General features: G+C 35.1%; 1 protein-coding gene across 2 annotated transcripts in view; it reads left to right on the top strand.

The window, feature by feature from the left end:
- LOC133192532 (sarcoplasmic calcium-binding protein-like) overlaps positions 1-14,250 on the top strand; it is a 50,041-nt gene extending 35,791 nt beyond the window's left edge. The window contains exons 1-2 of one of the 2 annotated variants that reach the window (XM_061328523.1): positions 8,846-8,936; positions 13,709-14,250. In XM_061328523.1, coding sequence (XP_061184507.1) covers positions 13,714-14,250 — 537 coding nt within the window. In that variant the 5' untranslated portion in view covers positions 8,846-8,936; positions 13,709-13,713. Of the gene's footprint in view, positions 1-8,845; positions 8,937-13,708 lie in introns of those variants that run through there. The other variant, XM_061328525.1, reaches the window with a different exon arrangement.
- The last annotated feature ends 6,754 nt before the right edge of the window (positions 14,251-21,004 follow it).

Below are 21,004 nucleotides of genomic sequence, written 5' to 3'. Positions count from 1 at the left end.
CGGCGGAAGAACTTTATCCGAAATAGTTAGCATGTGAAAATTTCCCAATTTTTGTATTTTCTCTATATAAACCTTTATGGAAATTAACGCCATTATAGATCCAATATGGGCGCTATGCAAATGAGCAGAATGAACATCATTTCTCCATATGGCGCAACTCCTCTTTAACCGCTGCACAGAATTTCTTCAAACTTTGCAGATATATAGGACACAGTGTGTAGATGTGCATATTACCAGGAAATTCTGATTCCATTATTTTTGCCCTAAGAGTGTTGCCTATTATTGAAGAAACTTTCAGCTAGGTAATAAGGAAATCCACTGGAATCAGCCTTTGTAATGACATTTTATGTGAAATATTTTATGATCTTAAAAGACCCCTATTGATTTTGAGATCAAAATATTAATGATTTAACACACACACACACACACACACACACACACAAAATCTTGAATCTTGGATAGTTCTCCCCCCTCCCTCAAATTGGTGCTTTGCCACAAATAATTTCATAAGTACAGTATATAAACAAATTCATATGACTACATCATAATTTTGTTTCCATCAATTATTTAAATGTGTAAGTTGTCATGTGTTGGGCATGGACTTACACTCATTAACAAATCGAAATCACTGAGGAATTTAAATAACAGTTTGTCAGCATAACTCCTGCACTGAATTTCCTGAAACTTCGTAGGTATTTCAGACATAATGTATAGATTTGTATATTACCAAGAAATTTTGATTCCATTATTTATCTAGAAACTTCAGCTCAATTAAATTTGTAACACACAATGATTTGAATGTCCTTATATGCAAGAAGTTTTGATGTGATGATTTTTGCAAGTAATGCCCCTTTTTGAATTATATTTATTATTCAAATTATTATTATTCGAATTATATTTAAAATGCACTGTGCCATTCAGTACGTGTTGCATTGTCGAGTTTTGGGGGAGCGTGGGGTATGTGAGCTTGCTCACTTTTTCTTTCATTTGGCTGACCGTCTACCAACCTTTTTCCCATTTCATCCATAAACTTTAACGTTTATCTTTATTGGCAACATAGTCAAGAAATCCTTATGTGTATTGGAGATTATGCAAATTAAATCTATTTTTATGATAAAGGCACATCTTTTTGTACGTTATGCCCAGGTCTTTTCGGATTGTTCTAGATATAGTTGAATCTCCGACGTGAGTTATACTATTTGAATGTCGTAGTAACTTTTTTTTTAATTGCATAGAGGGCTGTTCAGTTTTCAGTACGTTAATGAACTCGCAGTCTTCTATTTTCCGTGTTCTAGAACGAAATGCTTTACGAGGAGAAACCGAAAAGTTCTCGTTGTACCTTTTCCAGAGATTTGAAACTGTCGCTTTCGACACTTTAAAATATGCGCGACAACTGAACACCTAAACCTCCAGGAGTGGCTGGGTTACCTTTGATAGCACTATTCTGCCTCGATCTGTGCAGATAGTTTACCAAGCCAAAACAATCAAGGTGGATCACTCTTTATTGTTATTGTATGCAAAAGTATATGCGGTAAGAGACTGAAAATAATAAAAAGACAAATTTACAAAAAATTCATACAATACAGTGATACACAATTATCCTCATTTTACATTGTAAGATAAACAACAATTTACAGACAAGCAGGACATACTTGTAAATAATACCATGTATTTTGCCAGAAATTAGTGAAATTTTCTCTACTTTAAATTAAATAACAGATTGCCCTGACATAGAAATATTAAATGCACTCTGAGTTACATGCAGTTTATACATCACATGAACTGAGGATCAATACAGCATTTACATTCATAACAGAACTTTACATAACTAATAACACTAATACACATCAAAATATATCTACCTATCTGATCAAAGTAAACTTCAAATATAGATGTAACACAATACATACATACATACATACATACATATATAGAAATGTATCGAAGAATAAAATTTAAGACATGTGCCAAAACACAAGTCTGTCCCGCAGTCATAATATGTAAACATTACACAGACTGCTAATAACAAACACATTCCTTTAATTTTCTTTTACAATACTTACATATGGTGCAGGAGTGTACCCACAAGAATGATTTATAAAGTGGTAAATGCTTGGAACAAGCAAAAACAACAAGCACGTTGGCCAAGATGGCCTCCTATACTTATGTATGAACAACATAAAAAAGTCTAAAAAAACAAACCGTAAAGGGTTACATACCCGGGATAATGTACAAAGAGAGGTAACTCTTGGGAGTGAAATTGTGCAACACTACAAGCACCACCTTGAATTAAGTCATAAATTAATGAACTTCTCATGTCTCTTGAAAGAGCTCTGCCATTTACATATGGTCTACCACGCTGACTAACTGTCTCCATATCCTTCCAATAATGTATGTACTATTTGTTCGAATTATGGCGGTTATGTAAACGTGGCTGTCAAAACATGAATATGAAATGAAACATGAGTATTTTTCCTAAAACGATAGGCAATGTTTATTAAGTTTACTTACTCAGTCTTCTTTACATCTAAATATTCTCTGATGTAAAATGCAATTTCATAATTGGTGCAATATTTCCCGCGAATTCAGCAGGCGTTGCACAGTATTTGCACGGGATTTTTGCAATAGATGACAGTCTTACGCGCGACATGGCAGTGTCAAAAATTGTTAGCGATGACTATTGTGAAATTGATTTTAAGGTTCATTATGACTATTCTGGAGGCGAAAGACGTACTCTGATAAGTGTGTCACTCAGTGAACCTTTGTCTCTGGGATTTATTGGTCTTGAAGGACTCATTCAGACTCAGATAAAATATTTGGGACGGATGCCGACCGTACGCTTAATGTATAAGGATGACGAAAATGATTTTATAGATCTCTTGGACACAAATTTTAACAGATTTATCAGACAGGTGAGAACCTTTCAAGCACGCTGCGATTTTCCAGTTGTTAACCTTAAAGTTGTTGAAGGGTCTTCCCCAGCTGGGATTAAATCTACAATAGTTGGTGATATTCCCATGGTATTTACAAATAAAATTACGACATATAGATTTAATATTTAGGGCATAAATTAGGGTAATCCAATCTGTGGGTTGTTTATGGTTGGGGGAAAATCTGTAACACAGCCTCCCTTCATGTAAAACATTCGTCCCGAATGTTGGATCTTTATATCATAACTCATTATTTCATGGGAATATCTCCATGTAAGAAAAACATAGTCAATGAGTTAAGTTTACAATATTTAATAATGGGCCACAACAAAACAAATATGACAATCTGCATAAGTATCAACAATAACAATATAGTCAATAAGTTGGATATAAACAATCCTTGGTGCGCATAGCAATGTTAAACAAGGTTATAAATACAACGTCATACATAATTTAGTTCATGTTAATATATTACAGTTTACACAACACTTTATTTTGTCCGCAGGATTTGAACACGGCATAGATCACAAGACAAGTCATTATGCGTGTATCCTTACAACCAGGAGAGTTCACTAATATAACGTTGGATAGTCTTGGAGAGGTCGTCCAGATCCAAGAAAACACATTCCTGATGGAGTTCTCGCAGAGGGATGATGTCCTTAGGAAATTCAAGGTGGTTCGCCCTACAGCCATTCCTTAGGAAGTAAAAGATAAAGTTGTAGTGCTGGGGATCTATCTAAAAATTTTGACTTTTACTCTGCACTTAGGGCCATTGAGCAGTGAGGGAACTTTTTCGTGCCAGCACCTACTGCGACACGGGACCTCGGTTTATACGGTCTCATCCGAAGGACCGGTCTCCACGTCCCACAGTCGGATTCGAACCCGCGACGTAAGATCAACTCCTTATTCCGCGACTCTAGAGCGAACGCTCTAACCAATGCTCCTCGCGGGCGACCAATACATGTAGTAAAGAAACTAAAGAAAAAATTCTTTTGAACCGTTTCCAGAATTTAAAGCTAGGTCTTCGTTGTTTGTGAGCCAGTAGCGAGAATAATGTTCAGTGCCCTTGAGAATCATGAATTCTTTGGAAGAAACAAAAACAGTGTACCAAGATACAATTCTGGGAACTGTTGAGATCTGTTTGGAGGTTTTGAGGTTGGGTTTACAGGCAGCTGGTGAAAACAATGTCGGAAAAGTAGCTGAAAATGTTAATGGGCGAAGGTAAAACTGAAGAGGAATTTTTCATTCACTTAAGAGATCTGTAAGAGAAAATATTGAGTAATTTGTCAAAAGAAGAGGCAAACATCTTCAAAAACCTGCAACAGAATTATAGGGATGTCTTCTTCAAGGATGAATGAAATTTAGTAGAACTCAACTCACAGAGCACGAAATTATAACTAAAAATTACCGTCCAATAAAACAGACCCTCACACCTTTTGCAATTCACTACGGCAGAGGAAGTGAAAAATGCGATTCAAAACTTCCAAGGCAAATGAATCATTAGAGCCTTCGTTGTCTCCTTGGGTTCTCCTTTGGACCTAGATAAAAGAACAAATTGGAAAATACAAGTATGTTAAGACTACAGAAGACCAAACCAAATAATCACAAATGATGTATTCCCCTTACTACGTGTTCAGGATTGCTTAGATCCAGTTGCGAGTTCGAAATATTTCTCTACACTAGATCTTACCTCTGGTTACAACTAAATCAAAGTAAAAGAAGATAGAAGATATAGCCAAGACAGCTTATGTAAACAAATGTCATTTTGAATGTTATCCGGGCTTACAAATGCTCCAGCAAACTTTCTTATAGATCAAAGGTTATGGAAGTAGCCATGAAAGGGTTCCAGTGGGAAATCTGCTTTATTACTAGCATCTTGATGATATCAAGATATTCAGAAAGTCCTTTAATGAACATGTTGAACGTTATAGCAAGACCGCTTGAAGCTGGATTAAAATTGAAATCGGAAAAATGTGGGGGGGGGGTCTAAAAGGAGGTCAATTCTTTGAGTCATACAATTCACAAAAATGGTTCACCCATAGATATGCAGATTGTGGAAAAATTGTCAACTGGCCCTATGCTAAGAATTTAACCAAGAGCGCCAATTTCTAGGAAATGATAAAAAAAAAATTATTGCTGATGCTCATGCTGAATGTGATCTAAATTTAAGCTTCCCGACGTCAGCTTACAGATCATGCAATGAATCAACTGGACTCACGCCAAATTTATTAATGTTTGGTCGCGAAATTAGAGAATGTCATATGAGGTGACTCATCATGCATTGGCAGCTAATGGCGAGGAAGTCTCTTCATATAGAAAATCTGATGGGGAACAAAAAAGATCCAACCTTTATAAAGCTCATGAGATTTGCAGGAGATACTTAAAATAAACTGCACCAAGACAACAAGATATCCAACACAAAGGTGTTGACTCATAAATATACAACGGGTGATGTTGTTTGGTTTTGTTTGTTTGTTTATTGTTTAACGTCCCTCTCGAGAATTTTTCACTCATATGGAGACGCTATGATGTTGTTTGGTTGTTAAACGGAAAACTTTCAAAGAATGTATGTCCAAAATTTAAACAAGCTTATCCAGGATTTTGCAATATTACAGAAGTTTACAGTGTATTTGATGCTAGAAGAGAGTGTTGAGTTGTCAGTCACCAGTTGTTGCCATATCGGGGTGACGATCCACCCAAAGGGATCCAGAAGGTTGTGTTGGATATGGAAAGATAACAGAATCACGTTTACCATTATTTTTTTTTATTTTCTGCCGTGCATTTACAATTTACATTAACAAATAAAATATTCTTGCCACTAACTGTCTGTAGAAGCTGCTAAAACAACAGCATACACAGCAGGAGATTAGGTCCTTGCATAATAGTCATGGTGATGGTGAGCGTCACAATGTGGCCTACAAGAAAAAGTCTCCGCCACCATTCCAGTTGAAGTCCGTTGTATACCAGATGCCCAGAGGACCATTAGCTAGGAATCCAAGACAAATTGAAGACCGCCCTTGATAACCTTTTTATACCAAAACAGAAAACATCGTGGACATTTACTTTAGATAGGTATGATTTCCTTTCGATAAGTTAATGTTATAATTGGATTGTTTTATGTTAATTGGGAAATAAGATTAGGAAGAGGAATGTGTTTTGGATTTTAAATATAAATTTAAATCATTGTAATATTTGTGATTTTCCTATAATTTATTTGATATCATTCATTTCCTTTATCGCGTTACCATATATTATACTTTTTATTATATTGTGTTTCTTTATATTGTTTAACATTTCTCTCGAGAAATTTTTACTCATATGGAGACGCCACCACGTGCTGGTTCCTATTTCATAGGAACATGATACATGACGTTAAACAATAAACATGATACATTAAAAGAAAGTTAAAATTTAATTTGACAGTTCAATAAAGTTTTCACTTTTCAAGTGCGCCCCGGTTCCTGCCGAAATTCAATCAAAAGCATGATGCTAGTCGAGCTGTACATGAGAATTTTATATTGGGGTGGCAACAACACACATTTTATTTTTTTTAAGAATTGTTTATGAAAAGAGAGAGTTTGAGTTCTACAGTGTTGTATACGTTGTAATTGATGACAGAAAAAGAAGCGTAAACGCTTCTCGATCGTTTAACATGAGAAACAAGATGTGTTTGTGAAAAACTGATGCCCCCGTATGGCAACTTATAGCAAAGGTTATACTTTCTCAAATGCAAATCAAATAAGTTGGTACCCAAAATAAGGTCATGTCTCGAGGAATATACCCGTGAAATATGAAACCCCTGGCAGCAACCATTGAATAGATATGGAAAAAGTAATTCAAACATCAAGGTCAAGGTCAAATGGTCAAAATTAATGGTGCCTAAGGAAATGCCTTCTCACAAGAAATATACAGGTGAAATATGAAAGCTGAAGCACCAATCGTTCAAAAGTTATGACCAAGGTTAAAAGTGTTTCAAAAGTAGGTCAAACTCCAAGGTCAAGGTCAGTGGATTACAATTGTTGGTATCCAAAGGAAGGTCTTGTCACAAGGAAAAAACATGTTAAATATGAAAACCCTAGCAACAACTTTTCAAAAGTTGTGTCAAAAGTCCTTTTTGGAGTAAAGTAAATGTCTAGTGTGATTTTGTTTATTTGTTGTTTAACGTCCATCTCGAGAATTTTTCATCATATGGAGACACCACCACTTGCCAGTGGTGAGCTGCAGTTTTGACCTATGATCGGCACTGAGGGCCATTGAGCAGTGAAGGATCTTTTCGTGCCAGCAACAACTGCGACACGGGACCGCGTTTTACACGTCTCATCCGAAGGACCGGTCTTCACGTCCTATACTGAGATTCGAACCCGCGACGTAATGATCAACTCCACACTCCGTGACTCTAAAGCAGAAGCTCTAGTGTGTATTGTCTTAATACTTTGTAACACCACAGTGGAATAGATGATTTTTTTTTATCAAAAGAAAATGATTTTTAATCAAAAGAAAATTTAATACGTTACATAATAAAAACAAATCAAAATATACATCAGGGCAAAATGTGTAAAATTATACGCTTTCCAGAAAAAAGTATTAAACGTTGTTTCCGGTAATAATGAACATAAAGTAGATACTGAATGATCAAGGGCCCATATAAAATAAAACGAAATATATATTGCCATATTCATTTTTATGCAAAATGATAACGGGAGCCTTTTGTTAGGTTTTTCTTAACCCTACTTGTTGTATACAAGTCATGTATGTACGTAATCCAGCGACTTTAACGATGCTTAGCTACTGTACTGGTTCATATAGTTGTGACATCTAAGACCAAATCTTTATGACAAAATTGAAAAAGGGTCAATATGTGAGGATCAAAATGATACATAAGTTCCACATAAAATATTTTATGTATTGAATGACACAAATGTCCTAATGGACTGGGGTCATTTGTAAAATTTTTTGTCAAAATGGGAACATTGCAACAGTTTCAAAACCTAGTTTATATCAATCTTTAAGATTATCTGAATAAACAGAGAAAAGCTTTTAAAGAATAATGCATGGGAAAGGTAAAATAGTAAGATCTTTAGGAAATGCATTTTATTTTGCCGCAGAACTGCAGCTCTAAGGGGCAGAATATTTGGACAGACATATCCGTGATGAATTTTCTGTCCTAAAGGGTTTTACAGTTTTTATTTAACTGAAGGTAATTGAATCAGTCAGTCAAATTATACATGTGAAATTTATAAAAGACGAATTTTCCAGTCGGCGAGCAGAATTTTGACGCTGTTTATGGAGATAAAAGAAAATAAAGACAAGCATGCCATATATGGTCTTGTAGGTAAATTACCGTAGGAGAGAATGGTAATAAACATTTTGCCAGTGCATTTTTGAGTGCGATTTTGGGGAGGGGGTATGTTATTCGGAGTTTAATACTTTGTATAATTATTTTACTATGGGTTAAAGAATAGACAAGTTCCTGTGAGTGCTTCATCAAGGCCAAGTCAAGTAAAAATTAGCAAGCTTGTTCGCGTTTTCGTTATGATTAATTGACTTATTCTCCAATAGACATGTAATGATGGACCGAACTTTCGTGTACTAATGGACAAATTTTAGGACAATTATAATGATTGTACTGCAAGATGAGTAATTAAATTACGATTTGACTAATTTGTTATCCTATTTAATTAAACAATATATCCATTTGCTACCAAATATGGATTTATTTAAGCTGACCAACATGTTTACTCAGGCATACAGGGTATGAATGTCTGTGTAAACTATCTACTACATACCGATATTTGTATCGTATACACACGCATGAATATTAGTGCATGACAACTATCCTGTTTTATTACGTAATTAAACACTTAAGTAGAGGCTGTGATTGCACCGGGAACAAACTCGCTCGGGTTTGGTCGTAGCTTGCTGGATTTTCCGCTTTAATCAGAAATAAGAACAATTCAGTGCATTTTGCATTTTTTTACTTGGCAAAGTTGACTTTTGCAAATCGAGGTAAGTCTATTATATGTATATATAACATGCAAACGAGAAAGGATTTTCTGTATTCCGCTGGTAATTTGATTTTTTTTTTTTGAATTAAAGTTTGGCGTATTTTACGAATAATTTTTTTTACGTGAAGAGAGAAAAGATTTTTGTTAATGTGCCCGATGAAGTGACATACATGTAATTCATATAAAAATATATATAAATTTAAAGTACATATGTAATAACTGAAAACTAAAGTGCACGTATGGTGTTTCGGAAGGAGGTACTTGTACCGGTATGCCGTAGTTTTTTTGTGCGCCGCATAGCTATATACATGTACCGTTCTTGATAAACATAAAACTGATTTTTTTTCCTATTTAAAACATTCATCTTTGTGTGCACATGCTGCATCAGATGAATTAGGTGATTTTTATGGAATTATATCAAGTTTATTTGCATGTGAATGCGAGAAGGGGAGTTATCTTAAAAAAAAAAACAATAAAAAACTCAAGCTTGTTTAATTAATTAATATAAAAATTAAAATACCTTCAAATGAAGGATGGGAATCTGATTATCCAGACTTTACAGGTCAAGGTTACAGAATTCAGAAGTGCTGAATTCTTGTTTAGGCCAGCCACACGAAGAAACACACTGTGCACGAGAAAGGTGTGCATTTTCTAAAGTTCTCAGAAGTGTGAAATTCTTCAGAGACAAATCATTGTATATTGAAGCAGAATTACGTTATATCATATTTAACACAAAGGTTGCTTGTGTCCAAGAGTACTGTCATGATTCATAGCCATGGTTATTTGGTTGTTGATGTCATGATCACCAAAAAAGGCCATGATATATTCTTTGGGTCAGTATTTTTTTATTGGTAGGAATGTGGAAATTCAAAGGAGATGGTTGAACAAGGCGCGCAGAATGCCTATAGCTTCAGATATTTAAAAATCATAATTTGTGAATTTAGTATGTAGAGTATAGTCAGTATTGAAATTTATTAAATTGTGATAGAAGATAGATTTTCTGAGGAAAATTTTCTATGAAAAAAATGATTCTGTTATTAAAAAAATGTATTCGTCGGATTCGAACCCTAGCAATAAAAACGCTTGGGATCATTTTCTCGGAAAGATGCGAATGTTGTATCATAAAAGTGTATTTTTAAGGTATAGTGGGTCTTTGCTCCATGTTTTTGATAACAAAAAATGTATATCTTTGAAGATAAAGTTTCAAGAGATGGAGCGAAGACCCACTCATATCGAAAAATTGTGTTATAGTTTGAGAAAATGTCCACTTTAGCGTGTGTATGCTATTTCATAGGCAAATAATTTCAACCTTATGAGACTTCTGCAAATTGTAGAGATTTTACATAAAGTAGGCTGTAATTTTAGATGAAATATCAAAGAAAAGTTTGTTATATTAATTTAGATGTAACTTTTCACCTTCATGTTTGTCGCACTACAGGCATTGCACTCGCCTGGTTCGCCCTTCTTCTTTTCATACTCAACACAATGGTTGCTCATGACCAGAGGTATTACAACCTGAGAAAATACATTTCTACAATATTCAAGCTAGGAGGAATTTTCAGTGTTTTTGGGAAGATTGCAGAGTTCTTATTTAGGCAGTTTTAAATGATATTCTATAACAGTTATAGTTTTAATTCTTGAGATGTTGGGGTCACCAAACTTCCCCTTTTTGCTAATGAGAACCAAGATTTTTACGGTTTTCAGCTCACCTGAACGAAAGTTCAAGTGAGAGCTTATCTGATGAAAGAGCGTGCGGCGTCTGTCTGTCGTCTGTAATCTTTTCAATTTTCGACTTCTTCTCAAAAATCACTAGGTCAATTTCAACCAAATTTGCCACAAAGCATCCACAGACCTGTTTACCCTTACGATTTCGCCGTATTTCGTACGGAAATTGAGTCCAAAATACGTCTCACGTTTTGCTATTATGAAAATACGGAAATAGGAAATCCGTTTGTTTAGGTTTTAGCAGTTAGTTTTCGTTAGGATCTGTCTCGGTTTGACGCTTTTTAATTGCTAAAAAAAGAGATAGATTTAAAACACTTAAGTGATGTCGGGTTGCCAAACGCGGTAGTTTAAAAATTGACAGAAACCCCTCGAATGAAAGCAAGTTATGATGTTTTTCAAACCATGTTTTGTTAATCAGGAATTCGTTGTTCTCTAGTAACATATGTGAAATGGATGGAAAGTGAAATCTTACGGGCAAATGCCAAATCTCACTGACAAAACTAATACAAAATATTGAGAGACAACAATATGGGTAAACAGGTCTGCATCTACGGCTGAAGGGATAAATTTGTTCACAGGAAGAGCTGTGCCCTCTTTCAAGGGGAGATAATTAAGAATTCGTAAAATTAAGTGGCATCTTTTAATAATCTCCTTCTCAAGAACCACTGGGCAAGAAAAGATGAAACTTATGTGAAAGCTTCATTACCAACTCTAGATTCAAGTTTGTTCGTATTATGAGCTCCGGGGGTAGGGCCGGGCCACAAGAGGGAGTCGAAGTTTTACATCGGAATATATAGGAAATGTCTTTAAGAATATTCTTCTCGAGAACGGCAAAGCCATGATTAGTCATATTATAACAGAAATTCCTCAGGTAGTGTAGATTCAAGTTTGTTTCAATCATGACCCCTGGGGGTAGGGCGGGGCCAAAACAGTGGGACATATATAATGTGTAATGGTTAAGGGGCATTTGAGTAAAACGCATTGAAGACTTCAAATAATGAAATGACCTGACAACCTTTTGGAATTGACTAGCCAAAGGGTATATAAGGTAAAGCTTTGGGAAAGTCAGGTATTCAGAAGCTAGAAGAAGAAGTTGGATGTTGAATCAGCATTAAGGAAATTAATATATTCCATTCCTAATAGCAACAGATTCAATGAAATTGAATACATAAAAAATGTGTAAGTGTTGAATACTTAGTATATTAAGACATAATTCTCATTTATTACTATTAGCATGTAAGTATGGGATGTGCCCTAATTTATGACCTTGAACTTTGGTAAGAGTTATCTCCCTCTGTTTTTAATTAATTAAAAAATCAATTTAAAAAAAAAACTTATCTGGTAAAAAAAAAATCGTTTTCAATTGTCATTCTATTTCTCATGTTTCAAATTATTGCATCTTTCCACCACAGTGTTTATTGATATTATTTGAATTTTTGTTCTTAAAAAATCTCTTGTCTCCGTACATTTCAATGTAATTACCATCTTTATTAATTGACTACAGCTCAGTTAATTACATTTCTGAAACTTTCTCTTGGTAAATCCTTTTCTACTGTAAAATGCTATAAATTCATATCGGAGTATTATGTATGTGATAGAAATTTAAGGATAGAAATTTTGGTCCCATTAATAGGGATGGAAAACCTTAAGGGTAAGAGCAAAAAAAGTATAAAAGTCATAAACACCAGTGGCAGGTATCCTAAGGATCTGGGTGTAGTAAATCTGAAGAAGATTGAGACACCCGATTCTTACCTATCAATGAGAACCTAGGGGAGAAATATAGTACAAGTAGTATCTTGCCCAGTCCCCATCTCTCTAGATAAGAGAAAATTTAAGTACTGTGTGATATAACCTCAGATAGAGCTGTCTTAATAATCATTCCAATCATTAACTCAGACAGTGTGAAAGGAAAACCTATGTATCCCTTGTAGAACCTGATCATACACGTTACGTAGGAAATAACTTTAAAATCTTCTTCTCAAGACCAATTAAGCCATTATTAGTCATATTTATACAGAAGCAACCTTGGGTATTAATTGTAGAATCAAGTTTGTTCAAATCATGACCCTCAGGGGTTGGGGGCACAAGAGAGAGTCAAAGTTTATAAGAATATAATGGAATCATCGTGAAACAATTTTCTACTCAAAGACAGCAAAGCCATGATTAGTCATATTATTATTGAATCATTCTCAAGTAGTGAAGATTCAAATTTGTTCAAATTTAGGGTCGGTAGGACGGGGCCACAATGAGAGCTCAAGGATTTACATAGGAAAACATAGGGAAAAAATCTTTTAAATCTGTTTAATTAAGAACAGCAAAGTCATGATTAGTAATATTGATATGGAAGCACCCTGAGGTAGTGTAAATTAACCCCCCCCCCCCCCCGTTCAATACTATACTGATTTCTTCTTTGTCCGAGCCACTGAGCTCAGGTGAGCGATGTGGCCCATGGGCCTCTTATTAGATTCATCAACACTTTGTCCAAAACGAAAAGGAAATACATATGTATGCCAAATATTATTGGTTAAACCGAGTAGACGTAATGAACGTTAGGGTCCGTATTTAAAAAATGTTTTTCGTTTATTTAATTCTCTTCAATTTTGAAATACATATGAAAGAATTTTGTGTTTGAGGCAATGGTGTTGGACAAAAATGCAAATCATCATAATAAATTACAGATTTAAACTATTTTTCCTGTACTTCTTGTTGTATATATTACATGTACATAATACGAATACACTGCCCTTCAGGTTTTGTTTATGAAGTTTTTCAGCAAGCCTGAAGTTTGCAGAATTTATATTTTTCATCCCCCTATCGTTTGGTGAATCTTTTTTGATGGTAGAGAAACATCAAGACTGAAAGGTTTTACAATATGAAAGCTAGTGTTTAAAGTTCTTACTCGGTACTATAATTAATATATATACCTATACATTTTGTATATTACAGGAGAAATGGACTATCTTAAATCAAAAAGGTTTTACAATGAAAGCTAGTATTTATATTTCTTACTCGGTACTATAATTAATAAATGTATTTTGTATATTACAGGAGAAATGGACTATCTTAAATCAAAATGGGCGATATGGTTCAAATCCTTAGATGCTAACCACGACAATAAACTTTCGATAGAAGATATGGAGATTTCTGCCAAAAAGTTTATAGAAATACAGAAAATACTCGGCGACAAAGCGAATAACAATGCGGGATTTGACAACACAAAATGGTGGAATACTTACATCTTTCGTAAAGGTCCCGGTGTATCATTGACTCTAGAAGAGTTCCAGGCCAGCCTAGGAGAATCTTACCAGAAAGACAAGGCGGCATTCTATCAAGAAATGGAGAGATGTTTTAGCGATATCGCTTCCTTTGTAGCAGAAAACAAGGACCGGCCTATCGTAGAGCAGGAGTTCGCTTTCGGATTTAAAGTCTTTGGTCAAGAAGATTCGGTGCAAGTGGCTAAGGCTTACCAGCTATTCAAGGCTACCAAGGGTCAACCAAATGTCCAGCACATAGTAGACGCCTGGGCCCAATTCATTGCAGACGACGACGCGAGCAAACAGGACATGATTCACGAGGCCTTATTATCGTAATTTTTAAATTTGGTTTACATTTGTAATTGTTATGTATAAAAATTATAATGATTTTTTACTAAGCCTTTGCTGATTTTCAGCTATGGGAAAAAAGTATTTTGCTCAGTCACTTAAACTTGAATTGACTACTATTGTTAGTGGAGGGACAAGACCATCGAGAATTTGAAATTAATGCACCATCCTACCCTAGGGCTAATTTGTCTTCTTTTTTTTTTTTTTGAAAAGATATATTATCAAGGAATTATTTTTATCCGGTCGTAGAAAATTTCTATGGTCAAAATTAAAAGTAATAAAAGGTTAAGGATCAATGATTAAAGTCTGACCATAATAATGAATATTAAACAAGTTTAAATTTTATCGGATTTTGAGATATATTTGTATGGAAATTTGATTTATAAAGTGAATATATTGATTTCATGGAAAAGGGAGGAAAATGTGAGTCATAATGTCCGTCTTTCTTTCTGTAAATTAATTGTCTTGAGCAGATTTAATCCTAGAGGTTCAATGCTAATGCACGCGTTTTTTTTTTCTTTGAAGCAATATGAGCTGCATTTTTGAGAATTTTATTTTGCTGTTAAAATGTGATGTTTTCGTAAATTCGTATGTAATTCAAACCTTTATGATCAATTACACTAAAATAAAGTATTAATTTTTCAGAAGAAAAATTTTTGTACAATGGAATGTATAGTATTATATAAGAAATCAATATTGTACAGGACTACATGTACAATAGTGTAATTTTGCTTCAATCAAAGCTTCTAAATAGTTCTTCCATTGCAAATATGAAAAATGTTCTTATTTTTTGTCATTGAAATTGTTGATTATAATATTACCAATAAAATTTTCGACATCAAAATTGCAGCTCATATTACTGTAAGTAAAATCAGGCAATGTAAAGACAGGCATAGAAATAAAAAAGGGCAATGCCCCATTCAACCCCCCCCCCCCCCCCAAAAAAAAAAAAAACAAAAGTTCAGAATATGACTAAATTTTGAGTTTTATTGCTTAGAAGTAATATTTTTATTTAACATAATACATCATTAAATTTGATTATATTGAACTCTACAAAGACATGTTCTGTTCCTGAGACATATTATTCATCTATATGATGTCATACACGTTTAAAAATCATCATTATCGTAATTTTGTTTTGTTTAGAATTAAAGACTCTTTTAAACAACTTTAAGAATTTGAAAGCAGTTTTTTTTTCATATTTTCTCATGTTTGGTCATACATAAGCTCGACGCTTATTAGGGTTCTTGTAGGGGACACCCCTGCTATCACAAGACAACAGGCAAAAGAGTGCTAAAATTCCCGATATTTTTCGTGTTCCTCTTACAATTTGCAAAAGAAAAATTGTATTGATTCTTTACTTTGTTTCGAAAGGTTAATAGATAACCATAAGCATAAACACCCATGCATAGCATACCACAGGGACTTCAAGCCCGTGGCAACGGTTTTCAAAGGGGGCAACCTCCAAAAAGAGTTGACAAGCAATAAATTACAAAAAAACTACACTAACAACCTGTGCACCACAACGTAAAATCCTAATTCGGGGGGGGGGGGTCATCTAAGTTTTCGGTACATTTTTTTCTTTCAAATGCTTGAATTACCGTATTTTGACCTTCCGGTAACAAAAAGTGCGTGGGGAGCTTTCAATGTAAATCAAAATTTACATGTTAAAACTATAGCAAACGTGAGCCCCCCTCTACCCGCATACTACGGGAACATTTTAAACATTTCTCCTCATTGATTAAAATTAGGCCAGACAAGCAAAACAATAAGAGGCCCAACTGAGCACACTGGCTAGGAAGAAGCACAAATCAGTTCAGTATTTTGAAAAGTTTTAAGGAAGGGGGGGGGGCAACCTTAAATTTACACTACCTCAGGATGCTTCCAGATCAATATTACTAATCATGGCTTTGCTGTTCTTAAACAGAATTTCAAAAAAAAATTTCCTATGTATCCTAAGTAAAACTCTGATTGGTCATTGTGGCCCCACCCTACCCACCGTAAATTTGAGCAAATTTGAATCTACACTACCTGTGGATGATCCTATAATAATATGACTAATCATGGCTTTGTTGTTCTGGAGCAGCAGATTTTTTATCAAGATGATTCCTATATATCCTTATGCAAAACTTTGACACTCTGTTGTACCCCAACCCCTGGGGGTCATAATTTGAATAAACTTGATTCTACAATACAATAAGGTTGCTTCTGTACATATACAACTAATAATGGCTTAGTTGTTCTTGAGAAGAAGATTTCAAAGATATTTCCTATGTAACGTGTATGATCAGGTTCTTACAAGGGATATATAGGTTTTCCTTTCACTCTGTCTGAGTTAATGATTGGACAGCTATGTCTGAGGGTATATCACATAGTACTTAAATCTTCTCTTTCATCTAGAGATGGGGATTGGGTAAGGTACTTGCACTACTTGCACCGTGTTTCTCCCCTAGGTTCCCATTGATAGATATGAACCAGTTGTCTCAATCTTCTTCAGATTAACTACACCAAGAACTCAAGTACTTAACAAAGCTTGCATTGAAGTCTATGGAGCAATTTTTTAAAATTAAAAATTCAAATACGAGAAGAATATCAATAAATACTGTTGTGAAAAAATGCACTAAAACACATTAGAAATAGAATGACAATTGAAAATGATTTTTTTTACCAGGTAAGATTTTTAAAATTGATTTTTTTTAATTAATTAAAAACAGAGGGAGATAACTCTTATCAAAATTCAAGGTCATAATTTAGGACGCATCCCACACTTACATGCTAATAGTAATAAATGGGAATTATGTCTAAATATACTAAGTTTTCAACACCTGTACATCTGTTATGTATTCAATTTCATTGAATCTGTTGCTATTAGGGGTGGAATATATTAACTTTTTTAATACTGATTCAACATCCAACTTCTTCTACTAGCTTTTGAATGCCTGACTTTCCTCAATTTTATTGAATCTTTTCCTAGTAGGATGGAATACCTTAACTTCTTTATTACTGATTCATTCTCCAACTTCTTCAGCTACCTTCTGAATGCCTGACTTTCCCAAAGGTTTGCCTTATATACCCTTAGGCTAGTCCATTCCAAGGGATGTCAGGTCATTCCACTATTTTAAGTCTTCAATATAATATTTTACTCCAATAACCCTTAACCATTACACTTATATATTCATATGTAAACCTTGACCCGCTCTTGTGGCCCCGCCCTACCCCCAAGGGTCATGATTTGAACTTTAATCTACACTGCCTGAGGATACTTCTGTATTGATATGTCTAATAATGGTTTAGTTGTTCTTGAGAACATATTTTCAAGATATTTCCTATATACTCTATGGTAAACTTTGAACCCCCCTCTTCTGTTGTGGCCCTGCCCTACCCCTAGGGGTCATGATTGGAACTTTTAATCTACACTACCTGAGGATACTTCTGTATTAATATGTCTAATAATGGCTAAACTGTTCTCGAGAAGATTTTTTAAGGTATTTCCTATATATTCCTATGGTAAATTTGACCCCTCTTTTGCCATGGTTGGAACAAACTTAAATCTACACAACAGGAGAATATCTATGTAATAATTTGACTAATCATGGCTTTGCTGTTCTGGAGATTTTTTTCAAGACATTTCTTATATATTCCTATGGTAAACTTTGACCCCCCTGTTGTGGCCCTGCCCCACCTCCATAGGTCATGGTTGGAACAAACTTGAATCTACACTACCTGAGGATACTTTTGTAATAATATGACTAATCATGGCTTTGCTGATCTTGAGAAGATTTTTAAAGATATTTCTTACATATTGCTATGTAAAACTCTGACCCCTTCTTGTGGCCCCGCCCTAGCCCCAGGGGTTATGATAAGAACAAATTTGAATCTAGAGTATGTAATGACGCTTTCACATAAGTTTCACCTTTTCTTGCCCAGTGGTTCTTGAGAGGGAGATTTTCAAAAGATGCCACCAAATTTTCATGAATTCTTAAATATCTCCCCTTGAAAAAGGGCGCGACACTTCCTGCAAAAATCTTGAATTTCCTTAACCCAAGGATGCTTTGTGGCAAGTTTGGTTGAAATTGGCTCAGTGGTTCTTGAGAAGAAGTCGAAAATGTGAAAAGTTTACAGACGACAGACGGACGCCGGACACTCTTTGATCAAAAAAGCTCACTTGAGCCTTCGGCTCAGGTGAGCTAAAAAAGGGGGGCGTCAGACGTTTTCATTGAGGGGACACAAGCATTTTTTAGATATGTTTTCTATAGTATTCTATATATCAGCAAAATTATTTGGCACGCCCCCCTTCGGTTCCTACGGCCATGAAAATATCCCCATAATATAAGAAATACCGGTATTCTCTTATGCATACTTCCTTCTTAAAGTTGTTTACTTCAGAAGGTTGTCCAAAAAATGGCATAGCTCAAGTTCTCCGGAATCTTCCGATGATATCAAACTGAAAATTTTCATATTACTTGTGGGTGGTCGGGGCTCTGGGCCGGGGTTGTGAAAGTACACAGAGGAAAACAAATACGCGAAACTATATCTAGCGAGCAGAAAGGACAGAGATTGAGCTATCTAATTTTATTCAGAATCTTATATGTAAAAATATTTAAATTACAGGAAAAATTCTCCTCTCACTCTTTTTTCTCTCTCTCTGCAAAAATAAAGAAAGGGTTCCAACCCCTGCCCCCCCCCCCCTTTTTTGGATCCGCCAATGGAGACAAAATTCAACATGTATTATGATACAAGTACGTGCACGCTTAAGGTTCTTTTGGTTAATTTTAAAGGATATATTCCAACAGATGTGATTGTGAAAGATACCTAGATCAACATTTCATGAGGCCATGATATTTTTTTATTACAGCTTAATTAGCCATTAGACTGAAATAGCGATGAAAATTTTACATTTCAAGATTAAAAAAAAATTATCGAAAATTGTCCGTTGTCTGTAGTCGTTATCCTCGTTGTAAACTTTTCACAATTTCATCTTTTTCTCCAGAACTACTGGGCCTATTTCAACCAACCTTGGCACAGAGTATCCTTTGGTACAGGGGATTCAAATTTGTTCAAATGAAGGGCCGCATCCTCTTCCTAGGGGAGATAATTACTAATTAGTGAAAAATTAATGGCATGTTTTAAAAATCTTCTTCCCAAATACCACTGGGCCAGGAAAGATGAAACTCATGTGGAATCATCCTCAGATAGAGTAGATTCAACTTAGAAGTAATCGATTATTAATCGATTACATCTTCTAAAGTAATAGATCACATGACAAAAATAAGTGTAATCGATTAATGATCGATTAACAAAATTCCTCTAAGTAATCGATTATTAATCGATTACATTTTTCAGTAATCATGCCCATGCCTGGTGTAGATACAACCTGAGGATAGGGTGGGGCCACAATTGATGATTAAAGTTATGCATAAGAATGCATAGGAATTTTTTCTTTTAGAAATCTTCTTCTTAAGAACAGCAAAGCTATGTTTGGGCATAATTATATGGAAGCATCCTCAGATAGTGTAGATTCAGATTTGTTCAAACCATGACCCCCGGGGGTAGGGTGGGATCATAATGAAAGTTCAAAATTGTAGGGAAAAAATTTACAGACAAAGAAATATCTAAGAATCTTTAGTTATTGTAGGTTCAGTTTTGTTCAAATCATACCCCCCGTCCCTTTCTAGGGGTAGGTCGGGACCACTTATGCATTAAAGCTTTTCAATACTGAACTGATATTTGCTTTTTTCATAGCCACAGTGCTCAGGTGAGCGATATGGCCCATGGGCCTCTTGTTTTAAAGGACAGCAACTTGTTTAGTTGTATAAGAGGAGTTCCGAACGAGATGGGTACTGGAAAACCCCATGTATCATTCCGATGATAACGTAAAATGAGAGGTGCTAATAAATCATATGCATGAAAATATTTATTTTGAGTAAAACTGAAATATGAATTTTTCAAAATTTTTATGTCCCCGTAATCGAAGATTCGGGGGTATATAGTTTTGGCCCAGTCCGTCCGCAAAAACTTTAACATTGCCAATAACTTTTGATTGGTTAGAGCTATGGCTTTCAAATTTCACAGGAATATTTCTTGTGACAAGACCTTTCTTTGGGTACCATCATATTTGACCTTGGAGTTTGATCCAGATTTTCAAAATTTTACCCAACTTTAACCTTGGCCATAACTTTTGAACAATTGGTGCTAGGGCTTTCATACTTCACATGTATAATTCTTATGACAAGACCTTCTTGCGAACCCTGGCCTTGGAGTTTGACATACTTTTGGAAAACTTTTACCTTGTCCATAACGTCTGAACAGTTGGTGCTAGAACTTTCATACTTAACATAATTATGTAGTCCTTGTGACAAGACCTTCCTTTGGATACCAACAACTTTTGACATTGACCTTGACGTACTTTGAAAAACTTTAACCTTAGCCATAACTTTTGAACGGTTGGTGCTAGGGCTTTCAGATTTCTTGTGAGCCCTTTCCTTGGGCACTATTAATTTGACCTTGACCTTAGGTTTGACTTACTTTTGAAAAAGCTTTAACCTTCTCCATATCTATTCAATGGTTACTGCTTTGGCTTTCATATTTCACAGGTATATTCCTAGTCCGAAATATCTGACGTTTTCCAGGCTTTTTTTCAGGATTTTGATATTTTACGTGCCAGGAAAACGTCAGAACCGGCGCCATTACTAAAACTGGGAATTCGCCGCCTCCAACCGGAGGCGGCATTCTCGGGTTGATT

Source organism: Saccostrea echinata, unplaced genomic scaffold (assembly GCF_033153115.1).
Source record: "Saccostrea echinata isolate AGI-Se365-2 ecotype Australia unplaced genomic scaffold, CSIRO_AGI_Sech_v1 ptg000025l, whole genome shotgun sequence".
In the NCBI taxonomy this organism is placed as follows: Eukaryota; Metazoa; Mollusca; class Bivalvia; order Ostreida; family Ostreidae; genus Saccostrea; species Saccostrea echinata.
Note: the sequence above shows the minus strand (reverse complement) of the source record. Positions and strands in the feature narration are given on the sequence as shown.